Here is a 21,641-nt window from a genome sequence, read left to right as displayed (position 1 = left end):
CCTTTCACAGGGGTCGCCTAAGACCATCGGAAAACACATATTTCTGATGGTCTTAGGCAGGGCTTGTGAACCGCCTTCTCTCCTTCCCCCCCTCTGCTCCACCTCACCTGTTTCAGAAAAATATGCTGCTTGGCGGCAGTCTGCACGAACTGTACCAAATGTGCCCTGCAGAGGGCGCATGAAGAGCGCAGGCGCAGAGCAAGGCCCCGCCCTCCCCAGAGACTCATTGTGCAGCAACCGGATTGACTTCTTCTCGTGCACACAGGTCAGCGAAGGGGAGGCCGCTGCAGCACCCAACTCCTGCGCCCGTCATCTGGCGACCCCCGAACATGCGCTTGTCAGCCGGGAGGTCTAGTGAAGCCTGCAGGTCTCCTTTGCCACCCCGCCCGTTCTCGTCTCCTCCTCCACCCGTTCATGTTGAGCCCGCCGGGGCTTGACAGGGAGAGGGAGGGAAGGCGGAAGGGACTCCTCCTACTCTCCTAAGCTTTGATCAGCTTCCCAAGGGCGCCACGATCCTCACGAAAGCGCAGGGGGGGGGAAAGCAAAGGGGCGAGAAAGCTCGTGGCAGGCTCGAAGCAGCACCTGCCAGCGTTGGTGACGAGAAATTCCCCACAAACCCAGGGAAGGGGTGGAGAAAAGGAGCCCCCTTTGGGAGGAAACTGCCACCTTCTTCTCCTTGGCTTTGCGCTCTTCTGTTCCTCGGCCACCGGGCTGCCAAGCCTCTCCTGGTTGGAACGTCCTTTCCTTCTCTCCCTCTTGGTCTCTTCCTCCTTCCCTCCCTCTCCCATTGTTCCTTCCTTCCTTCCTTCCTTCCTTCCTTCCTTCCTTCCTTCCTTCCTTCCTTCCCTTTGCCTCCCTCTTTGTCCCTCCTTCCCTCCCTCCCTCTCCCCCTTGTCCCTTCCTTCCTTTCCTTCGCCTCCCTCTTTGTCCCTCCTTCCCTCCCTCTCCCCCTTGTCCCTTTTGTCCTTCCTTCCTTCCCTCTTGTCAGGACGAGCCTCTACAGCTGATCCGTGCTTCTGCAGCTGTAGCTGCTCTCCTTGGCTCCTGCCCAGCAAACTTGTTTGAGCTTTGATAGAAAACAAGCCACTTGCTAATTTAGCAGAAGCGCAAATCAGCTGTAGCCCGGCATTGATCCTGAAGCTTCTGCTAACTTAGCAAGCGGCACGTCTTTCGGCGAAGCTGAGCAAGTGAGCTGTGCGGAGCTCTCCTACTTTGCCTGTGCAAAGGCAGGTTTGCCGGCAGCAAAGCCCCCAGCCACGCTGGCAGCCTATCCCCCTCCCATTGTCCCTTCCTGGGCACGGGGGGGGGAGGAAGGAAGGAACAATGAGAGAAGGAAGGAAGGAACAATGGAAGAGAGGAAGGGAAGGAAGGAAGGAAGGAAGGAAGGGACAAGGGGAGAGAGGGAGGGAAGGAGGAAGAGACTAAGGGAGGGAAAGGAAAGAAGGAAGGGACAATGGGAGAGGGAGGGAAGGAGGAAGAGACTAAGAAGAGGTGAAGGAAAGGACAATGGGAGAGAGGGAGGGAAGGAGGAAGAGACTAAGGGAGGGGAAGGAAAGGAAAGGAAGGAAGGGACAATGGGAGAGAGGGAGGGAAGGAGGAAGAGACTAAGGGAGGGGAAGGAAAGGAAGGAAAGGAATGGGAGAGGGAGGGAAGGAGGAAGAGACTAAGGGAGGTGAAGGAAAGGAAGAAAAGAAGGAAGGGACAAGGGGAGGGAAGGAAGGCAGGCACCCACCCCAGTCCCATCCCAGAGACCCACAGATTCCCCCCACCCCACAGGCACTCTGCAACCTAAGTGATCAGCTGGCTATGCCCCCTGGCCATTGATCACGTGACCCTGGGACACTGCAAATGTCAGTTGTCAAGCATCCAAATGTAAATCACATGACCCTGGGGATGCTGCAACAATCATAAGTGTGAAAAATGATCATTAATTCACTTTTCCAGTGCTGCTGTAACTTCTAACAGTCACTAAGCGAATTGTTATAAGTCGAGGACTACCTATACTTTCCCATTTTTTCCTTTTTTTGGGGGTCAAGTTTTTGATACCCCCCCGACCAGCTGGATGGGAGGGGTTGGGGGTCACCACAACATGAGGAACTGTATTAAAGGGTTGCGGCATTAGGAAGATTGAGAACCACTGCCTTAGGGTTAGAGTTAGGTCACCATGTACTCATAGAGCAAAATGGACATTGCCAACTAATTCGGAGTGCTTGGGTATGGTTAGGTGGGCACTTACTTTTCTAGCCTGCCCTATCTATTTTTCCTGGTAAAATACATGGGAAAATCCCAATGGAGGAAAATTCCACTTAGGGCTAGGGTTAGGTCACCATAGAGCAAAATGGACATCGGCAACAAATTCAGAATACTTGGGTATAGTTAGGAGGGCATTCGAGAAAAAATCCTCTTAGGCCTAGACAAATTATCTACATTAAAATATTTTAAACACACAAGAGAGAGCACTATGCCTGTTTTAAAAAAACCTTTAGAGGAGGAGCTTAAGAGTGTGGAGGGGGGCACAAGTAATTCAGAGGTGGAGCTTTGGAATGTGCAGGAATTATTTCAAACGTCTTGTGTTGAAAACAGAAGTCTCTTTCCTATGTAAGGGTTTAGCATGTCTCTACCTGGTCGTCACTGGAATAACTTGGTACGTTTTTATCTGCATGTTTCTTTGGCTGCAGGCAGCATCTCGTGAAAGGACATTATTCATAACTTCAAAGAGTTGCTCAATGCGTTGGTCTTGCCTGAGGTCTTCTCCTCCTTTCACAAGAAAGGGATATTCCCGTTCATCATTGCCTCTGATAACTATTCGTTTTGGTTTCCGGATGGATTGCATTACTTTTATCTTTGATAGAATGTAGGAAAAGAAAAAATACAGATAAGAAAATACTGTATTATACAAATTGATCCCTAAACAGACTATTTATTTCTATGTAGCACAGAAATGAAATACTCTCCTGAGTTTTTCAAGCAGTATTGTTTCCAAAAGGTATCTATTCTTTATTTTTAGTTTATGTTTTTGCACGTAGCATGGGTTTAGTGACCTGCAATCTGTAGTAATAATAAACGAGATTCATAATAAATTAAAATTAACAAAATTGGAAAGTATGGGCACAAGGGGATAAATCACATTAAAGATGTATTAGAGATGCTATAGAATTACTTATTACTTATGAACAAAAGTAAAAATATCACCTGAAAAATCTTCCTGTTTTAATATGCATACAACTCAATTTTAGGAAAAGTCAATGATATCCTACAATTCTTAATGAGTTTGATATTGCTCTTAAATTTGGTTATACATACAGGCAACAATGAAAAAGCCATGTTGAAAGTAAATAGATTCAGTTTGCTGCAGGTCACTGATTTTCAAAAGGCCCAGCCCCAAAAATATATTAATATATAGATTTCCAATCAGAATCTCACTGGATATTGGCAGGTCTCACGGACCTTTCATTTGAACTTATGGCCACTTGCATTTTTGAAAGTGGTAATAAAAACTATGTTCTTTGTAGTTATTATTTTCACAAAATGCATGTCACAGTTTGAGATTCCTTCCATTACATTCTAACTGATTTCTAAGTGAAAAATCAATATGTAGAATTGATCTGTCATTTATTTGTGAACAGAATTCACCTTTCTTCTGGTGCATTCTGAAACACTGGTTTAGAATTTAAGAGATCAGGAAAAATGAAGCAATTGTACAGAATTCTGCTCAACTATATATATTGTGATAGAGGGCTTCCTTAATAGGTTTTTCCACAAATAATTATCTGTGACTGAGAAGGATATTTTACAAGTACAGAAGAGGCAACTGGTTTTTAGAAGTCCGGATTCCTTTGAAGATTAGAATGAATTTAGAAGGGGCTGTTTTCAGTTTATTTTTACCATTTTAGTAAATATCTAAATAATTTTTTCCTTCTTTGTAATTTATTAGCCTTGCTTCATTCTCACTTCCATTCTATTCCATTTTTCTTTCCTTCACTTCCCAGTGCAGTTATCCCCCTTCCTTTCCTCATCTCCTTTCTTGTTTCATTCTTGCTGTTTCTGCTGGAAGGAGGGAGAGGAATGAGCGTAACGATGTGTTTCCATCTATGATAGTCAATGGGTTATATGCAGTGGGGAAATCAATTTTATAAATGGACTAGCTTATCTTTCAAACAATTGATTTTAATTAGTAGCTGTTATTAGCTTTTCCTGTTTTGGCAAATGAGTTCTGGATATACAGATCCTACAGATATATCAGAATCCTTATTGCACTGAGTGGATTAATATGGGGGAAATGTTCAATTATTATTTAAAGTTAAAATAAATTTCTACTAAAATGTTAACCATATGCTCTGTAGGTTAATAGTTTAACATACCCGCTCATCAAATCCAGAAATTTTTGCATGATATTCCGGCAATGGCTTTCCTTTACCATCATACTGACCTGAATAAGTAAAAGTTTTTTTTAAAAAAATATGGCTTTTAGAATGCTTATTTGATTAATCAAATAACAAATAACTTCACCAAAATGTATTATGTGTTTGATACATTTTTATCTTGTACACAATACAGTATTACATTGGTAGAAAATCTCAATGACTAATAGGTTATTTTTTTTACAATAGAAAGATAGCCGTAAGAGAAGGATGGCTGTTAAGAGAGCTTCAATATGATTCTTGCAATTCTAGTTTTGACATCAAGATTGTCAGCAAAAGCTTTTACTAAAAGTCCAAGGGCCAGGCACACCGATAAGTACACTATGCAGGTACAATTTTAGCACCTTAGTCCTGAATACCAAGCAAAGCATAATACCATTGTTTCTTTTCTTGTCAGTGTATTAAAAACAGTTCAACATTGTTTTAAATCACATTTCAACCAAGATGCATTTTTTAATATTTAAAGCTTTTGAATTTCAGTAAATTTGAAGATTTCAGATTATCTCCAAAGTGGTAGAAATCAAAGATAGAAAGTATCTGTCAAATAGTCTAGTCCAACTCATTGTGATTACACAATTACATAATTACATTATGATTAAGTAATTAGATATTACTTCAATTAATAATCTTTTCATTAGGGACATTTTTTAATTTATAGTGAGTTTTCTTCCTTTTACACTTCGAAGTATACTTTACCAGGGATTTCCAGTTCAGTCCTCAAGAATTCTGGTTTGAATTCACTCATCCAAGGGGAACACTCCTTCAGATTCCCAGGTTGTTTTTCACATTTCTTCATCTTTGCAAAGAGAGAAAGTGCAACCTTACTGAAGACGCTGGCGTTCATATCTAGCAGTTTTGAACCTCCTTTTCCAAAATGACTATCGAGTTCCTTTCCAAATTCCTGAAATAAAATTCATTTACAAGAAGAGCATTAGCTTTAATATAAGCAAAATATTTAGGCCGTTATGAAAAAAAGAGTACAGTGGTATCCTTAACCAAGGACTAGCGTAGAACCTTGACAAACTGCCAACATGCCAAAAGTTGTGATCAGCTAAAAGTACAAGCTGTGGTCAGGGAAGGACTCCATGTATCTTAAGAATTATGGGTTGTGAGTGATGTACTCCAAAGGGGTGGGAGTACTTATGACGCTTCCAAACGTTACCACTAGATTGTTTTCTTGTGATGACATTTTTCACTGAAGTTAGGATAAATATGTCTTCATAGAGAAGCTGCAACACTGAACCACAATCAAAGCTGCATGAACTCCTTTTTTTACTAGTGGAATAAAACATAACTATGCCAAAAGGAAAGATACTTGGAACCCCCCCCCCCGTGTCCAGTCTACCTCCATTATAAGAAAAATGAAATCAAACATTTTGCAGGAATAATTCACATAAAAGACTCTAAAACTCTGAAACAGGTAAATTCACTCCCTTCTAGGAGTGTTCAAGAACAAGGAACTCAAGTCTTTCTGTGCATACTCATTTACCTCAGATCTACCAAAGCAGCACCAGTTGTGTCTGGTTTCTAGCTGATCAGCAAATCAGTTAATATAGGAGATTCCCAAAATTCTGCCAAATCATCACTCGTAGAATATATATCAATTTTTGAATAGCTCAGTTCTATGTATGAATATACTAAAAAGCAGCTGCTGCAGTGATGACTTCTGATGACTATTCCTAAAAACACAGATTATCAAGAAAATTTCTTAGATATTTTCATTTTTACTTTACTGTGCTCAACAATTTCAGAAGAGGCTGAAAAAGTTTCTTGAAGTGAACCTAACGTCTCTTCTGTAGTTATGTTCTGTAGTTATGCAGCTGAAAGCTTATTCTGTAAAATCGGAATGAATGCTCCCTCTGGAGAAATGTTTCAAAACTTCTATTCTGCTTTCAACTTTTCAATTTGAAGCCTGAGTAATAATAGTAATGGTGGACTAGTGTTAGGACTCTTAAGTAATTTTTGTTTGACTGAGTTTTTAAAAAATGTTTCCAAATTGTGTATTTCCAAGATTTGCGAACAGTTGCGCTAAAGAATGTCAATATTACTGTGATATGTAACCACAATATACATATAAGGATTATTAAAAATTCAATAGTTAATTTATAAATGTATAGTATTCACTAAACATGACACATACTTTAATAAATTGTTTTCTGAACCACCCAAGACCGGGAGCGTCTAAATTTCCAAGATTTTGGTACATCCCATCATACAATTGCTGAATGTTACTTGTATTTTTCTTAGTTTTTCCCAGCTCATTTCGGACATCTTCAATCCAATCCTATAAATGCAGAATAAAAAATATATTTTCTCTCCTAGGAAATGAACTGATAGAAACATCAAAATGTAATAACAATCAGGTCATAATCAGAAATTCATGCTGCTGAAGATAGAAATAATATTTTATTAAATTTATATGCTACCTAACTCCCAGTGAGTCTGGCTGGTTTACAAATAGTTACAACATTAAAACCAAGAAAACAATAAGCGACAAAAAAAGGGTAGAAATGGCTGGATGACAAAATTGGATGGGAACAAAGGAAAAAACCCACCTAGTCTAGAGTTACTGAGCGAACAGCAAGGCCTGGGCGAACAGCAAAAGCAGATTAATTCTGGCACGTTCAAGTCACTATATAAATAAATGCTAAATATATATATAATTTCAGATTATGAAGAAGTTGACAGATGTACCTTGAATAGCATTGCTGGATTAGAAAGCTGTTCCAAGGAATGGACAAAATCTTGTATCACTCTTCCTTCATACAACTTGCTCTTCATTCTACAAAGGAAAGAAACAGTGCAACAAGGAAAGAGATTGCAGAAATGTTCCCCTTGATTTTTTAAGCAATAACCTAGCACAGTTTTTTAACTAATAAGCAAACTATTTCAACTACAATCATCTAAAGCATGTTTGGCCAACCTTGTGGTTTGCTTGGATTGCACTGAGTGAAGAGGAATCGTCCTGGACCACATATAAAATATATAATATAGTTAATATATATAAATAACAAACTTCCTTTATTTTTAATACTTTATTTTCTTGTGGGCCAGGATTAGTAGCTGTCTAGGGCCATATATGGCCTTAGGTTGTGGGTTGAACATGCTTGGTTTAAAGAGAGACTATAACTTAAGTTTAAAATTTAATGATTTAATATAATGATTTAATATAAACTGCTATTTAATTAAGATTCCTTACTCTTTAGGTTAATAAATGTATTTTGTTCTTTCTGAACAGATATAATAAAAAATAAAATTAAAAAACCACAATCATAGTGTCTGAGCCACTTGATAACAAAGATTATGTTAGGGGCAGCAAGATTAATAAGCTGAATGAATTTACAATTTATAGAAACATGCTTCAGCAATTATGTAATTCCTTTTTTTAGGAATAATTAACCTATTGACTTTTTTTTAACCTTTAGCAAGCTAAAAAGAACTTTTCACTTAAATGTAGTATATGAAATTATGTGCCATTACACTTTTCCCTAATCATAAGAGATCATTTGCTTCTCTTCTAAAAACATGTTTTTGTTCATTTTTAATATTACCTTTCTACAAACTCCTTATTTTTATGACCTATGGCAGTTTCTGGGAAAGAAAAGCTTTCACTGCTGATCATGAAGGGATAGACTATTGCTTGTGGGTAACTAGAAGCAATTTCTTCCACCATATGCTGAACGGCATGTGCTTCATTCTTATCCAGCATTGCCATCAACTGGCTGATCCAACCAATGAACTGCCAGCAGGGAACTGAAGAAATCTGTGAAAACAGTAACCTTGAATGTAAATTACAGCAAATAAAGCATGCTTCTACTTGATTCCCCTGAACCCAATAAAAGCCTTTACCTGCTGGAATATGGAAATGCATGTGGAATCTATAAAAACTTTACCAAATTCAGCCAAGGACAAGGTAACATGTTTCCAAGAACCAATGAACTTGAGATAAACAAAAATCAACTAGTTTTTGCCCAGAATTTGTAGCAATACTCTTATCAACTGTGGAAGCAAACCACAAACCTTGTGTTTAATGCTGACAGTTTCACACATTGTTCCTTTGAGTGTCTATCCTAAATATTATATTTAAATGTAAATATAGGCTTGACCCAGGAAAAAAAGGACAGGGAAAATCAGGGCACTTTTCTAATTGGCACTGGAACAAATTGATAAAGTTCTCCACATGGAATAAATGTGCAGAAATACCTATGGGTGAAACATCAATTTGTAGGATGTTCTCCTGAGGCAATAGGATGACCTGTAAGATAATGTTGGAGGCCTGCTAAGTGTGCTGCAGCAATATTCACAAGCAAGGCACTAATTCCAGTGAGAAGTTAAGTACAGATGTCTGTGAGAATATCTTTTTTTTTTCCTAAGTAAACCATCAATGGTCTTAATTTTTCAAAATGTATTTATAAATGTACAGGCTGCCCACACAAATGATTGTGAGTGGCCTACAAAAAAAGATAATATATTAGAGGTGGGAAGACTTACCTCTTGTGCCATGAGTCCCAAAATCCTTTCTGGATATTTTTCTACAATTTGCAATAGTCTGGGGAATTTTAACCTTGCTTCATTTGAATTTAATTTCAAAGCTTTTATTACTTTTTCCACTACAATTGCTGGAAACACCTGCAAATCCTCGATGTTTACATCTGACAACATAAGATCATCAACAGAATATTAAACTTTTAATGTTAATTAAAACTGTGATTTATTTAACATAAAGTGTTTTTATTCTACATAAAATAATACATACAATTTTTTTCTAAAGTACTTTGTCAAACCTTCTGTAGATTTCATATTTCACCTATCACCACACTCTTTGCAAGAAAACAACATATATTATGAGACTTGATGAATGGTAGGAATGACATTTACAGTAGTAGTAAGAAGAGATTTGTTGGATTAGGTGAAAGGCACCTAGACCAGCATTTTGGATCATATAGTGGCCAATTAGCAGGGCACAATTCTTTTCTACTGTCATTAAACAGAAACTTGAATCCAGGGCACATGTCGTGATTCAGGAGATAATGAACAACTACTAAAACTGATAACACCAGCTCATTCCTTTTTGAAACTACCCAATTTCTCTTAAAATAATCTTAACTGGTTACCATCACATTCAGTGGTGATAAATTCCAGCATTTAACTGTACTAAGTACTCTCATTTATCCAGAAATCATCTTGCATTATTAATTTATTTGAACTCATTATTTTAATTACAATAGATGATACTTGTTTTAATGTGAACAATATTTTCCATCTCTCATAATTTTATAGTACTTCTATTTTATCTCTTTCTACCTGCTTTGCTTTGAAGTATAATGTCCCAAATATTATTCCAAATATTGAAGTCACCTTTACTTGATTTCAGTTATGGCTAGCAAGAATGTATCATTAGCATGGTAAGAACTGATATTTATCAAGACAAAATAAAGGCAAAGATTAGAACGTATGACTGCTCTTATGTTGCAAACATAATTGAAATCAACCAAGGGTGACTTAATATCAAAAATGATATGTATTGGTCTGAATCTAATTTTCTATGGCATTTGTTGCAGAACTGAAATAATGAACAAGTCATCTTTTAAATTACCTGCTGAATTTTGTTCTTCTTCTTTGCGGAGATGACTGTCACAGAAATTAGCCAATGTCATATAAGCATCAATAATTCCATTTGTATCTATGTGGTCAAATGACATGGACTGGAGCTCTTCTTCAGCTTTTTTCACAGCCCCACTGAAGCACAGAAAAGCTCTCTTGTTCAGCCCTGCTACCACCTGAAATTATATGATATATCTGTGATCATGATCACAAAGCACAACAGGAAACAATAAAAAACAGAATATAAAATTATGAAGTTTATGTGTGATTGCTAAAACAGGTTATGAAATAGTTTTGATTCAACATTAAGAGATAAAACTAAGGGACACTAGTAGGAAGAAAAGATTAAACATTCATAGATTAAAAAATGGAAACAATGGAAGCAACATGTTGGAAAGTCTTGATGAAATAGATTAATTTACTCCAAACATGAGCATTTATTTAACCATTCTTCTTCTCTTAAGGATGCCACACTTTTTACATTTCTTAACTTCTGAGTAGATATATAAATAAATGTAAAAAGAATTACTGAGAATGAAGGGATCTGAAAATAGACAAACTCAACAAAGTCCACCATACTTCTTTATTAAGAGAGCTTGGTTCTGCTTCAAATATCACAGAGTCCGTGAGAACTATAATACCTGTTGAATTTGCTGCAGTGTTTTGTTTTTGTATCATACATTTTGGACCAAGTTAAAAAAAATATTTTTTGTTAAAAAAATCTCAAATTCTACTTTCATTTTTCTAATTAGGCATTCATATTTTAGGAAATGGGCATCTTACTTTTTCAATGTCATCAGGTCTTTCTTCTGAAAGCATCAAGACTTTTCCAGCTTTTTCTTCTTCAATTTGGTCAAGGCAATTTGGATTCTTGGAAAGAGCATTGGCCATTATAAGAAAAGTGGTTCCCAAGAGGAGGTTTTGGTTGCGGAAACTAACAGGATTATTGCTCATGCTGCTTAGTTTAATCTCCTCTGTTGACAAAAAATTATAAAATTAGTATGCTGGTATAATACTGCATACAACCAAGGATCATTTCCTAAGGTCAACATCATGATGTTCTTATGTATTGATGGAAAAATCTACACAAAACACTTACCCAGTAGAGGGACTGTTTTGAGTACTGTAAGAATTTGTTCAGGACTACTTTGACTCCGGCTGCGACTATGGCTAAAACAACAATAGCTGTGATTCCATTTCACTCGCCAATCTTCACAGGTCTTAGAATCTCCATGCAAATCCTTCAGAAGCTTTAAGGCTACTGAGAAACTGTTCTACTTTGCAATCCAACAGGAGAAAAGAATGAAGAGATTACCGTAAGAATATGGAAGAAGAGTGAATCTCTTGAGTTCAACATATGAAAATTAACAGTAATAATACGCATTACAGGAATGCCACAGTGTTAATAAATGGTTTTTCAACTTATCATCTGTTTTATTTAAATATTTAATTCAAAAGATCAAATAAGCCAATTATTTTGCTCATTTGGTACCTCTGATTGTGTCTATTTCAATAAAAAAATCTTGGCATAATGGTAGGCACATACAGCCATGTTATACTAAAGAATATTTTAAGGGAATTAATATGATTGAATCTCTCAAAGCTGGCACAATATATTTTGATGAAAGGCTATGTTATTCTGTTATATTTTGTTCTCATAAAGAAAAGGTCATAGTTACCTGTTTCCTAGCACACTCTATCATTTTCATTTTCATAGCAAACTTGCAGTTTTTAATCTCTGAATATATATCTTCGTTCTTATTGTCCATTTCCATGTTGAAAGAAGCATCTCCATCTAATTCCATGCTGTCATCTAGGTGGGTACTGGAAAATTTCTCCTGAATTTTGTCAAGGAAAAAGCATCTGCACAAAAATTAAGAAAAAAATTGAGAACCCATCTAACTATCTAAAATGGTATTTTTGTTTTGCCTCATAAAATGAGAGCTGGGCATAACTATGATTTTATTAGAGCTCTAATGACCTTCCCCAGCCAGTTTCAGCAGTGAAACTGAGCAGTTGAGAGCAGGAATCAATCCATAAGCTTGTTTCAATCTGAATATATTTTTGAAACACATAATAAAAGGTATTTTAAAACTTACACAAGGGTAAATATTTTTATTTAGGAAGTCTCACAAATCTGCAAAAGTCCTCAAGTTGTTACCAAATGGCCCCATTTTTCTCCCAAGCTGATAGATCTTAAGTGACCAAAAGAGTGATCTTGGGAGAGAGATTTCACTGGGGATATTCTTGGGTGTACAATAAATATATGTAAACACCAATAACTGAATCAGATTGTTTTTTACCTATTTGCAATTATATCATCCCAAATGTTCATAGGATCCATTTTGGTATCAGGATATCTGCTTGTCCAAATATTGAGAAATCTCTTAAGAGAAACCCGAGAAGTTAAATTACCTAAAAAGCAATTATTGAAAAAAACATAAATATTTAAAACTGCCAGCAAGTGAAGAATCATATTTTAAACTAAATAAATCATCATAGTTAACAGATTTTAAGCTCTGTAGGCATATGCTTATATTCATGCAGGCTAAACCATAAAAAATAAATTTATAAACCACAGTGGCACATTAAGCTGAAGCCAAATGAAACGCATGATATGAACCAAATACATTTCTAATATATTTGTTTTAGAAAAATCAGTTTCATTGGTCATCGGAAACTCTTATTACTTCTTGTATGTTAAAAATCTGTTTTTATGAAGTGTAATATAAAGAAATAGTTTCAATCAACTTTTTCTATGCCCTTATGTATTTGAACCAACTAATTCAAACAATAAAATAAGCAGTAATGTCATTAAAACCCCCAAACGCAAAATGCTATCCACCAGTGATATCCAAGACTATGTTAGCTATTATTTTACTAAAACAATATACTTACCACATAACAAGCGCTACATTTTTTTTTGGGGGGGGGAACTTACTTGGTTTATTCATAAAGTTGATGAAATCTTGTGTTTCAGTTAAAGCCTGAACTGACTGCAGTTTGATCATACGGCTATTGTACAATAGTGAATCAATATTGGAGTAGTTCTGTGGGAGAAAAAGCATATCGTTTTGAATTTCTGATAATCAGTGGATTTTCTTGGGTTTCCCTGATATAATCATCATCTTAACAATAAAACTTTTGTGAACCCATTTATCTCATTTCAATATTGCTGTATGTGGTGGATCCTTATACAGAATCTCTGAATGATATAATACCGTACTTTCCGACGTATAAGACAACTTTTGCAAGCGGTAAAATCGGCGCCGAAGTCGGGGGTCATCTTATATGCCGGGTCGCCTTATACGCTGGAATATACGGTACTCCTGATTAGTTAATACAATTAGCATAATATAATATTCATTCATTTTGAAGTACCTGCATGAACACTTGCATGGCATTTTTGACATAATATCTGGCTCTGTCAAAATCATCCTGTAAAATGTAGAGAAGACTCAACTCTTGGCTGTAATACATTTCTATTAGAGCTTTCTTCTCTTCTGCTTTCATAGCCTCATCAATAAAGGTCAATAAAGACTGGTCATGGCCACCATGAAGGAGAAGTTTCAACTTGCTGCGAATTATGTAAGGTAAATAAGCTTCCTAAATTGTAAGAAAATTGGAATTATTTTTGTGTGATAAAACATACATTAGCATGGTACGTTAAATTGTAAACTCTACAAATTTATGTATTTTTAAATATAATCAGGTTTTCCAACATAAGTTTAATGTTGAAACTGAGAATTCTCTCCTCCACCCTCAATAAAGGTTAAACCACAGCATTGTACATATTTTAATGTATTATGCAAAGCAATTCTTAGAGGAAAGGTCAATAGCTCAATTAAACCTTTTCTTTTAGACTCACAAATATAACATGAAAACAGAAGTATGCGTATATCTATAAATCTCTATATATTTTTTCTGAAAACCTGGAAGAACGGATCACTCCATATTTTATTTAGGTCTGCTGGTTGCCTATTATCAATGTTCATAGTCGAGCAATATTCCAGAGATTTCCATTCTGTCAAATGGTTGTAGCATTCAAGAGATGCAATTTCCCAGAAATCCTTTTCTGCTTCGGTTGGCTCATCATCAGGCCAGTCTTGTACAGAGAGCGCCTACCAAAGCAAAGAAAGTTGCAGTTTAGCAATTAATCCAGGGACAGGCAATGTGGGTTAGTGATTAACCTAGAGTAGGGGTCTGCAACCTTGACAACTTTAAGAGTTGTGGACTTCAACTCCCAGAGTTGCTCAGCCAGCTGAGGAATTCTGGGAGCTGAAGTCCACAAGTCTTAAAGTTGTCAAGGTTGCAGATCCCTCACCTAGAGCAAAGAAGGCAGGTCCGGAAACCCTTGAGTGAAGTCTCCAGAAAGTAAAAAATTGTTTCAAAATTGTAATTTTCAATGTGAAAATAAATAAACAAATGACTTGTTTTAATGCAAATGGAATGAAATAAATTTAATTTTAGTTTTAGGGCCTGGACCATCAATTAAAGAACTACAGCCTGGATTCATCACTTAAAGGCTGCTGGAAAAAGTTGTGTCTGTGATTTGTACGAATATATTTATGAAATTCTGAGTTATTTTCCCCACAAAACTGAAATATGTGTATGAAATAAATGCCATCAGTTAGGGACATAGACTGATTCTTACAAGAGGGCTATATAGATCAGTATTTACATTCACTGGCAATGATTTTCCCAGTCTTTAGAGAGAAGCCTTTCCGAGCTCTATCTAAAAATACCAGAGATTTCTGCATTCAAAGCCTATATGCTACTGATCAGTCATAATAAACAAAGTTCATAGTATAAGAATTTTTTTTAAAAAATACTCTTAAGGAGCTTCCAAAACTATATTCAACAAAGCTAACTTTCATGAGAAAATTAAATAATTTAATTTTCATGTGCTGTAATACTACAATTTAAAATACAGATAATACTACACATTATGCTACAATATAAGAGGCATAGTGATTAGAATGCAGTATTGCAGGTTAACTCTGCCCATAGCATGGAATTTGATCCTGACAGGCTCAAGGTTACTCAGCCTTCCATCCTTCTGAGGTCGGTAAAATGAGAACCCAGATTACTGAGGGCAATATGCTGACTCTGTAAACTATCGGAGAGTGCCGTAAAGCAGGAGTCCCCAACTTATGGGCCGCAGCTCAGGACTGGCGGGCCACGGGCTCTTGGCCCATGCGCACACCGATTTTGAAGCTGCTTTCCTTCCCTCTGGTCTGCGAGCCCGGAAAGGTTGGAGATTTCTGCTGTAAAGTACTGTGGAGCAGTATATAATCCTAAGTGCTATTGCTACTGCTATGTTCTATTTTCATTATTAACTAAACATTGTAATTTCCCTTCTCAGAAGTGATCATAAATTATAACATTTTACCAAGTTATTTATTTAGGGATTTTTTTGGTCAGATTTTTATTCTTCAAAACTGGCTCAGACCAATTTAGAAAGACAGGCAAGAGACAAAAATAGAAGGAAAATATTGGGGAAAAGAAGGCAATCAGTTATTTAAGGCCTGAATAAAACAGCAAATCATAAATAGTCATTTAAGCAGTTCAGGCTGAACAACCCTGTTTCTGCAGTTGTCCAAACACAAGGTAACTATCAATAGGAGCTCAGTTTTTTAATCTAGCCTAGAAGTAAGAAATAGAACTTGGCTGCTCCAATGAAGAGGTAGAAAGTGCTTGGTCTATAGATGGGTTAAAACATACTCTGCTGTTGGCTTCCCCACCACATACCAACCCAGACTTAGGCACCAAGGAAAAGCCATACCTCTGCATCCTTTTTGGTGCTGCTTTTTCTTTGGCATGAAGTAAATGCCTACAGTAGTTATTTGTTTTAAATATTTTTGCAAGTCTGTTATACCATTAATCTCCAAACAGTTTGTAGCATTAAAATACATTGTTATACAATTTTAAGATTAGAACAGAATACACTACCATAAAATATTTAAGGTATGTTAAAATATTTAACCCAGCTGTTATTAATAATGGAGCAGTACCAACATATGTCATGGAACTAAAAATAGTTTTTATTTGGACCTAAATTTAAAAAAAGATGCAGGATGGAAGGTATATATACAAATATTTGTTTCCATGTTTTTACATTAATATAAAAATCTGGCTACGTCTAATAGCAAATCAATCATTGGAACAATTTTTTCAACAGTAGTGTTATATGGTGCTAATCAGGCTCAAGCAGCAGCCTAACTGGTACATTTTGCCAGCCTACACTGCAATATTTAAGACATCAAGTTACCAATAACTGGATCACTGTTGTTAATTTATCATGATTAGGGCTTATGATAGTGATATTTGAGCAGAAAATGGGAAAGAACATTAATCACTGAGTATATGTGCCTTTACTGAATTCCTGTTGTGGATTATTGTTTTAACAAAAGGAGCTTCATTAGATGCCTCTGAATTTGTTTTCCATTTGAATTATTTTAGTTAAAAATGATTTTTGATTCAACCTCATCTCAAAGGTTATTCTTAATTGACCTATATTTTTAAGCATATTAATAACTATAAAACTGCATTTAATAATCTTTATAAAATTTAAATATATTTATGCACAACTCAGGTTCCTTGTTTTTCCTCAGCCATCAGTTATGCTAATGATACTTTGATTTTGAAAGGCTGTGTTTGCATTTTTAAGTGACGTTCAATCTGTTTCCCCTTTATGTCCTTGAAAATGCTGTACTTTATAAACATAATTGTACCTTATCATACAGCTTAGCTGCCTCAGCATAATCACTTTTTGCTTCAGCTAACAAAGCATTGTGGGTAATTTCCTTCATTCCAATTTTTCCACTAAAAATATCCCGGAGAACATCATAATCTCCAACAGATCGATAAAGCCTACAACATTTGGGGGGGAATTTTTAAATTATTAAAATGATTCATTCCTCAAATCAATGAGGTTAAACTAATTTTCCAAAGACACAGATAAATCAAGGACAAATTTCATAGCTCAGGATACAAAGAAACTCAAGTACGATAGGTTTCTGCATTCATACCGCTTGCATAATACATATTACCACCATCATCAGTTTGCTACCTTAGCTAGCAAATCCTTTTTGCTTTGGGAAAAGTTTGACGATTGCCAGAATCAAAATCAGGTGATAGCTAATGGGGAAAAGCTATTCTGAACTAAATTGCAAATATATTGCAATTGGTATCTGACTTCTCTAATCTCTGCCCAATTATATAACTTCATGGTAGCCATGCAATCAAGTCTAAAATCATCCTTACTCCATGACAGAACTGATTAAATTACCACCTGGGCACCTCATGTGCTTTTTCAATTTTCTTCTATTTCATAAACCATTATCATTTCTTAAATGCATGGATTGTGTGATTCTTTGTCAATCAATTCTAATTCAAGTAGCCAGTAGGCTCATTTGGCTCTTCCCCTCATTCAAGAGATTTAAACTATTTATCTTTTCATTTAATCTCAGTTTTAATCAAGACCAAAAGTTGGCAAAAAAAACCCCACCCCCATTGTTAACTATCCTAAAGCTAGGTACCCTAGGCACGATCTGTTTTAATAATTTGCAAGTAAGCTATGTTAGCTAATTTGAATTAAGTGGGTTGCTTGGTATATCCAAATAAAGCTTCATACTAAGGACCACTGAATCCTTTGAGCCAAATCATAAGTTGGATATAGCCATGGTTGAACTGACTGCCTTTGCCTATTGCATCTGATGCCCATAAATGTATGACCTTGAGTTCAATGAGTAGAGAGTTAAATGAGTAGAGAGTTAAATAGTAAATTAAACAAGGTGTCAAATAAAGCTTTTAGTCACACCTTTGGTGTAGATTCTCCATATTTTTATTTTTTTTTCTTCATAATAGTTTAAAAAAAAGCCTTAGCATTTTTGTACTGTATTTCAAAGTGTTTTTGCAGTAAAGTTTCTAATACAGTGCCATTTCTTACTCGATACTGGATAACTCAAGATATGCTTTATAAATGGTTAAATGATTCTTTATCATTTAATTAAAATAAAAGAGACTGAAATCGTAACTTCAAAAGTAAAAGGTGATCCAAAATTCTGACAATATACAACCAAAGTCATTGCCATTATATTAATTTCATTAATTTAAATATTATTTTTTACACAATTCTAAAACATATGTCCCACTTACAGTAAAAATCTACAAATATTTTCTTACCTAGCAAGTTCAATCCACCTGGTCACATCAGGTGAAAGTTCTCCCTTTCCACGCATTCTTTTGGAGGGAGGCTGCTGCTCCACAGGGGAAAGGTCAACCAAAGCTTGTTCAAGAAGAAGGATGCCCACCGGTTGCTGTAAACTTGCTAAACAGCTAGTACTTACATTGCAATAATTGAGGTCTACCAATTCTTTGTGCTGATATGTCATCTCCTATTATAACAAATGAACAATTAATGGAATTGATTGCATTCTGACAATGGAGTAATACTGAGTTACAGCTACCAATATTAAATATAAGAACATATTCAATCCTTTACTGACGTTTTTAGAAAGAGATCTCAAGTACTTTATTTGAGAGGGGGAGGGGAGGGGAGAGAGAGAGAGAGAGAGAGAGAGAGAGAGAGAGAGAGAGAGAGAGAGAGAGAGAGAGAGAGAGATTTTATATAAGTAAGAAATAAATTCACAAATAAATATTGAATGCCATACCAGGATGCAAGATATGAATGGTGGGAAATACAACACAGTTGTAGTTAAAAAATGATTGAAGTCATGCAACAATTGCTGGATGATATTATTTCTTTCAGCTGGAGACTTGGATTTTTTCATTTGTTCCAGAATTCCACTAAACAAGCTGCTGAAGAGTTGTTTAGCCAATGTGGGATCTTTCTGAAAATTGCAGACACATAAATAATATGATTGCTTACCACATTCTGCAAAAGTATTATAACAGTATAAACAATATGCTCACTAGAGTAGGAAATGTCCTGTTTTAAATTGGATGAATTTCCATATTATAACCTAATTTACACATTTTAAAATTTTGTAGGAAATATTACATACTAACTATTAGGTTTTATGGAATCGTGATAAACAATTTGTGAGTTCTTGTAAAAGGCTTCTTTTAAAAGATGACAAATACTAAAACAAATTGCAATGAAACTTGTGAAACACAGTTGAATAAGAAAGCACTAAGAGTTACACAAAACATATTGTTTCTGCACTCTGAACTAGAGATTACAATTACCTGTGAACTCTATGAAATGCCTGAAAGTAAAAGAATCAAATGAATTAAGTGGTCTAAATAAATATACATTTTAATATGCCAATCTCTGGGTGAAAATATGATTCCCAGGGACTTGTTTTTACAGAGCAAACAAAAGAATCACTTTCTGTATAGTATATTTCCACTATACATGAAAGACCTGAGGTTTAATCATGTTCAGAATCCATGAATACAATGATGACGATGATTTAACAGAGTTAGGATTTCAGACTTTTCCATAGAGAAATGGAAAGCCGGCCATAAACAATTTTGTAGCTATTCTTGTCTTTTGTGGCCATTGTATTCTTTGGGGCAAAGGGGACATGTAAAACAGACATTGTTTTTTCCAAGATCAGATAAACAAGGGTTTGGGTAAGCTGCTCCCTTGACAAAACTGTCACAGAGCAGGAATTCTGAAGGCCTGGGTTCTTGAAGTTGGGCAAGACTGGAACTGTAAAGGATCCCTCCCCCATGCTTAAACAAGCATGAGATTATTTGAACAGTCCAGCCTCTGAAGCATATGAGAGGAAGAACATGCTTCTGGTTACATTAAGCAACATTTAAGCACTTTAAAAGACCTCATATGTTATACCATATTTTAAATCTGAAATGCCTCATTTTCAGGTTTGCCTCAGGGTCATTTGATGTACAGTGAGAAAACAACCATTTATTTTTCTAGAATGCAATAAGCTAAAGAAAACCTGGAATCAAATTCTGCATATCAAATGATATACTAAAACTAAACAATTACAAAAATAATTTAAAGAAAAGAAATACCGTCTAATATGTAAATTGGACTGACTCAATGCAATAATACAAAAACACGGTCTTCAACAAAAATATCCAATATCCAAACTTTTAGCATACTGCTCTTAAATTGCATTTACTAAAATTGTTTAGCTCAAAGATATTAAGAATTCTTGGTAAAATAGCCTACCTGCGCCACAACCTGCAGGGGAGTAATTAGACTGCTGTATTCAATCTGGATGTCAGGGAGATCTCCTTGTCTGTATTTTCTGTACAAAGTGATCTGAGCATCGTGCTTTATCTTCAGCTGGGATTTTATTTCCTGCAACAATTTATTATTTTGTCACAAGTCAAAAAAATTTGCAACTCAAATAAGACCAGCCCTTCAAATACCTAATTGTCTCTCTAATGCTTCCCTCTGACTAAAGAAGGTTCAGGAAAGTGGAGGCTAGCCCAGGGGTTCTCAACCTTGGCAACTTTTTTTTTTTTTTTTTTATTGAAGATTTTTACATTTTACAAAAACAAATCCCCTTCCCATACCCCCCCCTACCTCACCCCCCCCCCTTCCCAACCTCCCAAACCCTCCCCTGGACTTCCCAGAGCTGAGTACAGGCTTAATTAAAAAAAAAAAAAAAACTTAAAACACTTTTAAAACCTAAACAAATTTAAATACAATCATCATTCTATATAAGCTCCCTCCAAAAAAACAAATTTAAACATTACTTTCTTTGAATATCTATATCTATAATATAAAATCTAATTTCTCCCTCTTTCTTTATCCTAAAACGAAAAAATAAACATACAAATCTTTGTTATACCATTAAAGCTAAATACTCTTAAAGAAATTAAAGTAAGTACATATTTCCTTCAATCTTCATAATCTTCTCTCCTATCCAAAAAGAAAAAAAAAAACTTAAAAAACCTATAAGTCCTAAACAAATCTAAGCACATTTAATTAAACAAATTATTTTGTCTTAAAAATATTAATAATAATATTTAAAAACTAAAAACACTTTTAAATCCTAAACAAATCTAAATACAATCATCACTCTATATAAACTCCCTCCAAAACCACAAATTTAAACATTACTTTCTTTCCTAAACAAATCTAAACATTTAATTAAACAAATTGTTTTCTCTTAAAAATATTAATAATATTTAAAAACCAAATTTAAACATACTTAAAACTTGAACAAGTTATACTCCCTTCAAAACACAAATTTAAACATTACTTAAAATTTAAAACATTAGAATCCCCTCACTAAAATAAGCAAATTATAATCCCTTCAAAACACAAATTTAAACAATATTATCATTAAAGGTTCAAAACTTAAAACAACAAAGTTAATAAACACATTAAAAATTTCAATCTTCACCAATAACTAATTCCATCCGTAAAAAACTACATCCTTATCAATCTCAATTATATTAGTATTATTAATTATTCACATTCCAGTTTTTTCCATTCTCAATTCTTCCATTATTCCATTTCCCTTCTCCATTCTTGTATCAAACTCGTAAGAAATGCTGCAAGTTCTGCCTTAGGAGACTGCTCCAAAATTCCTGAATCTCCCATCGACTCCGAAGCCAATAAGGGTTCCTTAAATTCCTCCTTGTATTGATCTTTACAATTGTACG

At 35.5% G+C, this 21,641-nt stretch overlaps 1 protein-coding gene across 2 annotated transcripts in view; it reads right to left on the bottom strand.

The window, feature by feature from the left end:
• Nucleotides 1-21,641, bottom strand: part of PRKDC (protein kinase, DNA-activated, catalytic subunit) — a 94,458-nt gene that overhangs the window by 11,200 nt on the left and 61,617 nt on the right. For both annotated transcript variants that reach the window (XM_039333722.1, XM_039333723.1), the window contains exons 61-79: nt 20,194-20,325; nt 18,701-18,880; nt 18,213-18,424; nt 16,760-16,898; nt 13,958-14,146; nt 13,407-13,631; nt 12,967-13,075; nt 12,329-12,440; nt 11,705-11,888; nt 11,125-11,299; nt 10,809-10,999; nt 10,018-10,201; nt 8,913-9,073; nt 7,973-8,184; nt 7,116-7,203; nt 6,562-6,705; nt 5,118-5,322; nt 4,362-4,429; nt 2,622-2,842 (exon numbers count right to left, since the gene is read on the bottom strand). In XM_039333722.1, the coding sequence (XP_039189656.1) occupies nt 2,622-2,842; nt 4,362-4,429; nt 5,118-5,322; nt 6,562-6,705; nt 7,116-7,203; nt 7,973-8,184; nt 8,913-9,073; nt 10,018-10,201; nt 10,809-10,999; nt 11,125-11,299; nt 11,705-11,888; nt 12,329-12,440; nt 12,967-13,075; nt 13,407-13,631; nt 13,958-14,146; nt 16,760-16,898; nt 18,213-18,424; nt 18,701-18,880; nt 20,194-20,325 (3,131 nt within the window). The remainder of the gene's footprint in view (nt 1-2,621; nt 2,843-4,361; nt 4,430-5,117; nt 5,323-6,561; nt 6,706-7,115; nt 7,204-7,972; nt 8,185-8,912; nt 9,074-10,017; nt 10,202-10,808; nt 11,000-11,124; nt 11,300-11,704; nt 11,889-12,328; nt 12,441-12,966; nt 13,076-13,406; nt 13,632-13,957; nt 14,147-16,759; nt 16,899-18,212; nt 18,425-18,700; nt 18,881-20,193; nt 20,326-21,641) is intronic.

This window comes from Crotalus tigris, unplaced genomic scaffold (assembly GCF_016545835.1).
Source record: "Crotalus tigris isolate CLP2741 ecotype Arizona unplaced genomic scaffold, ASM1654583v1 scf7180000024506.7606697, whole genome shotgun sequence".
In the NCBI taxonomy this organism is placed as follows: Eukaryota; Metazoa; Chordata; class Lepidosauria; order Squamata; family Viperidae; genus Crotalus; species Crotalus tigris.
Note: the sequence above shows the minus strand (reverse complement) of the source record. Positions and strands in the feature narration are given on the sequence as shown.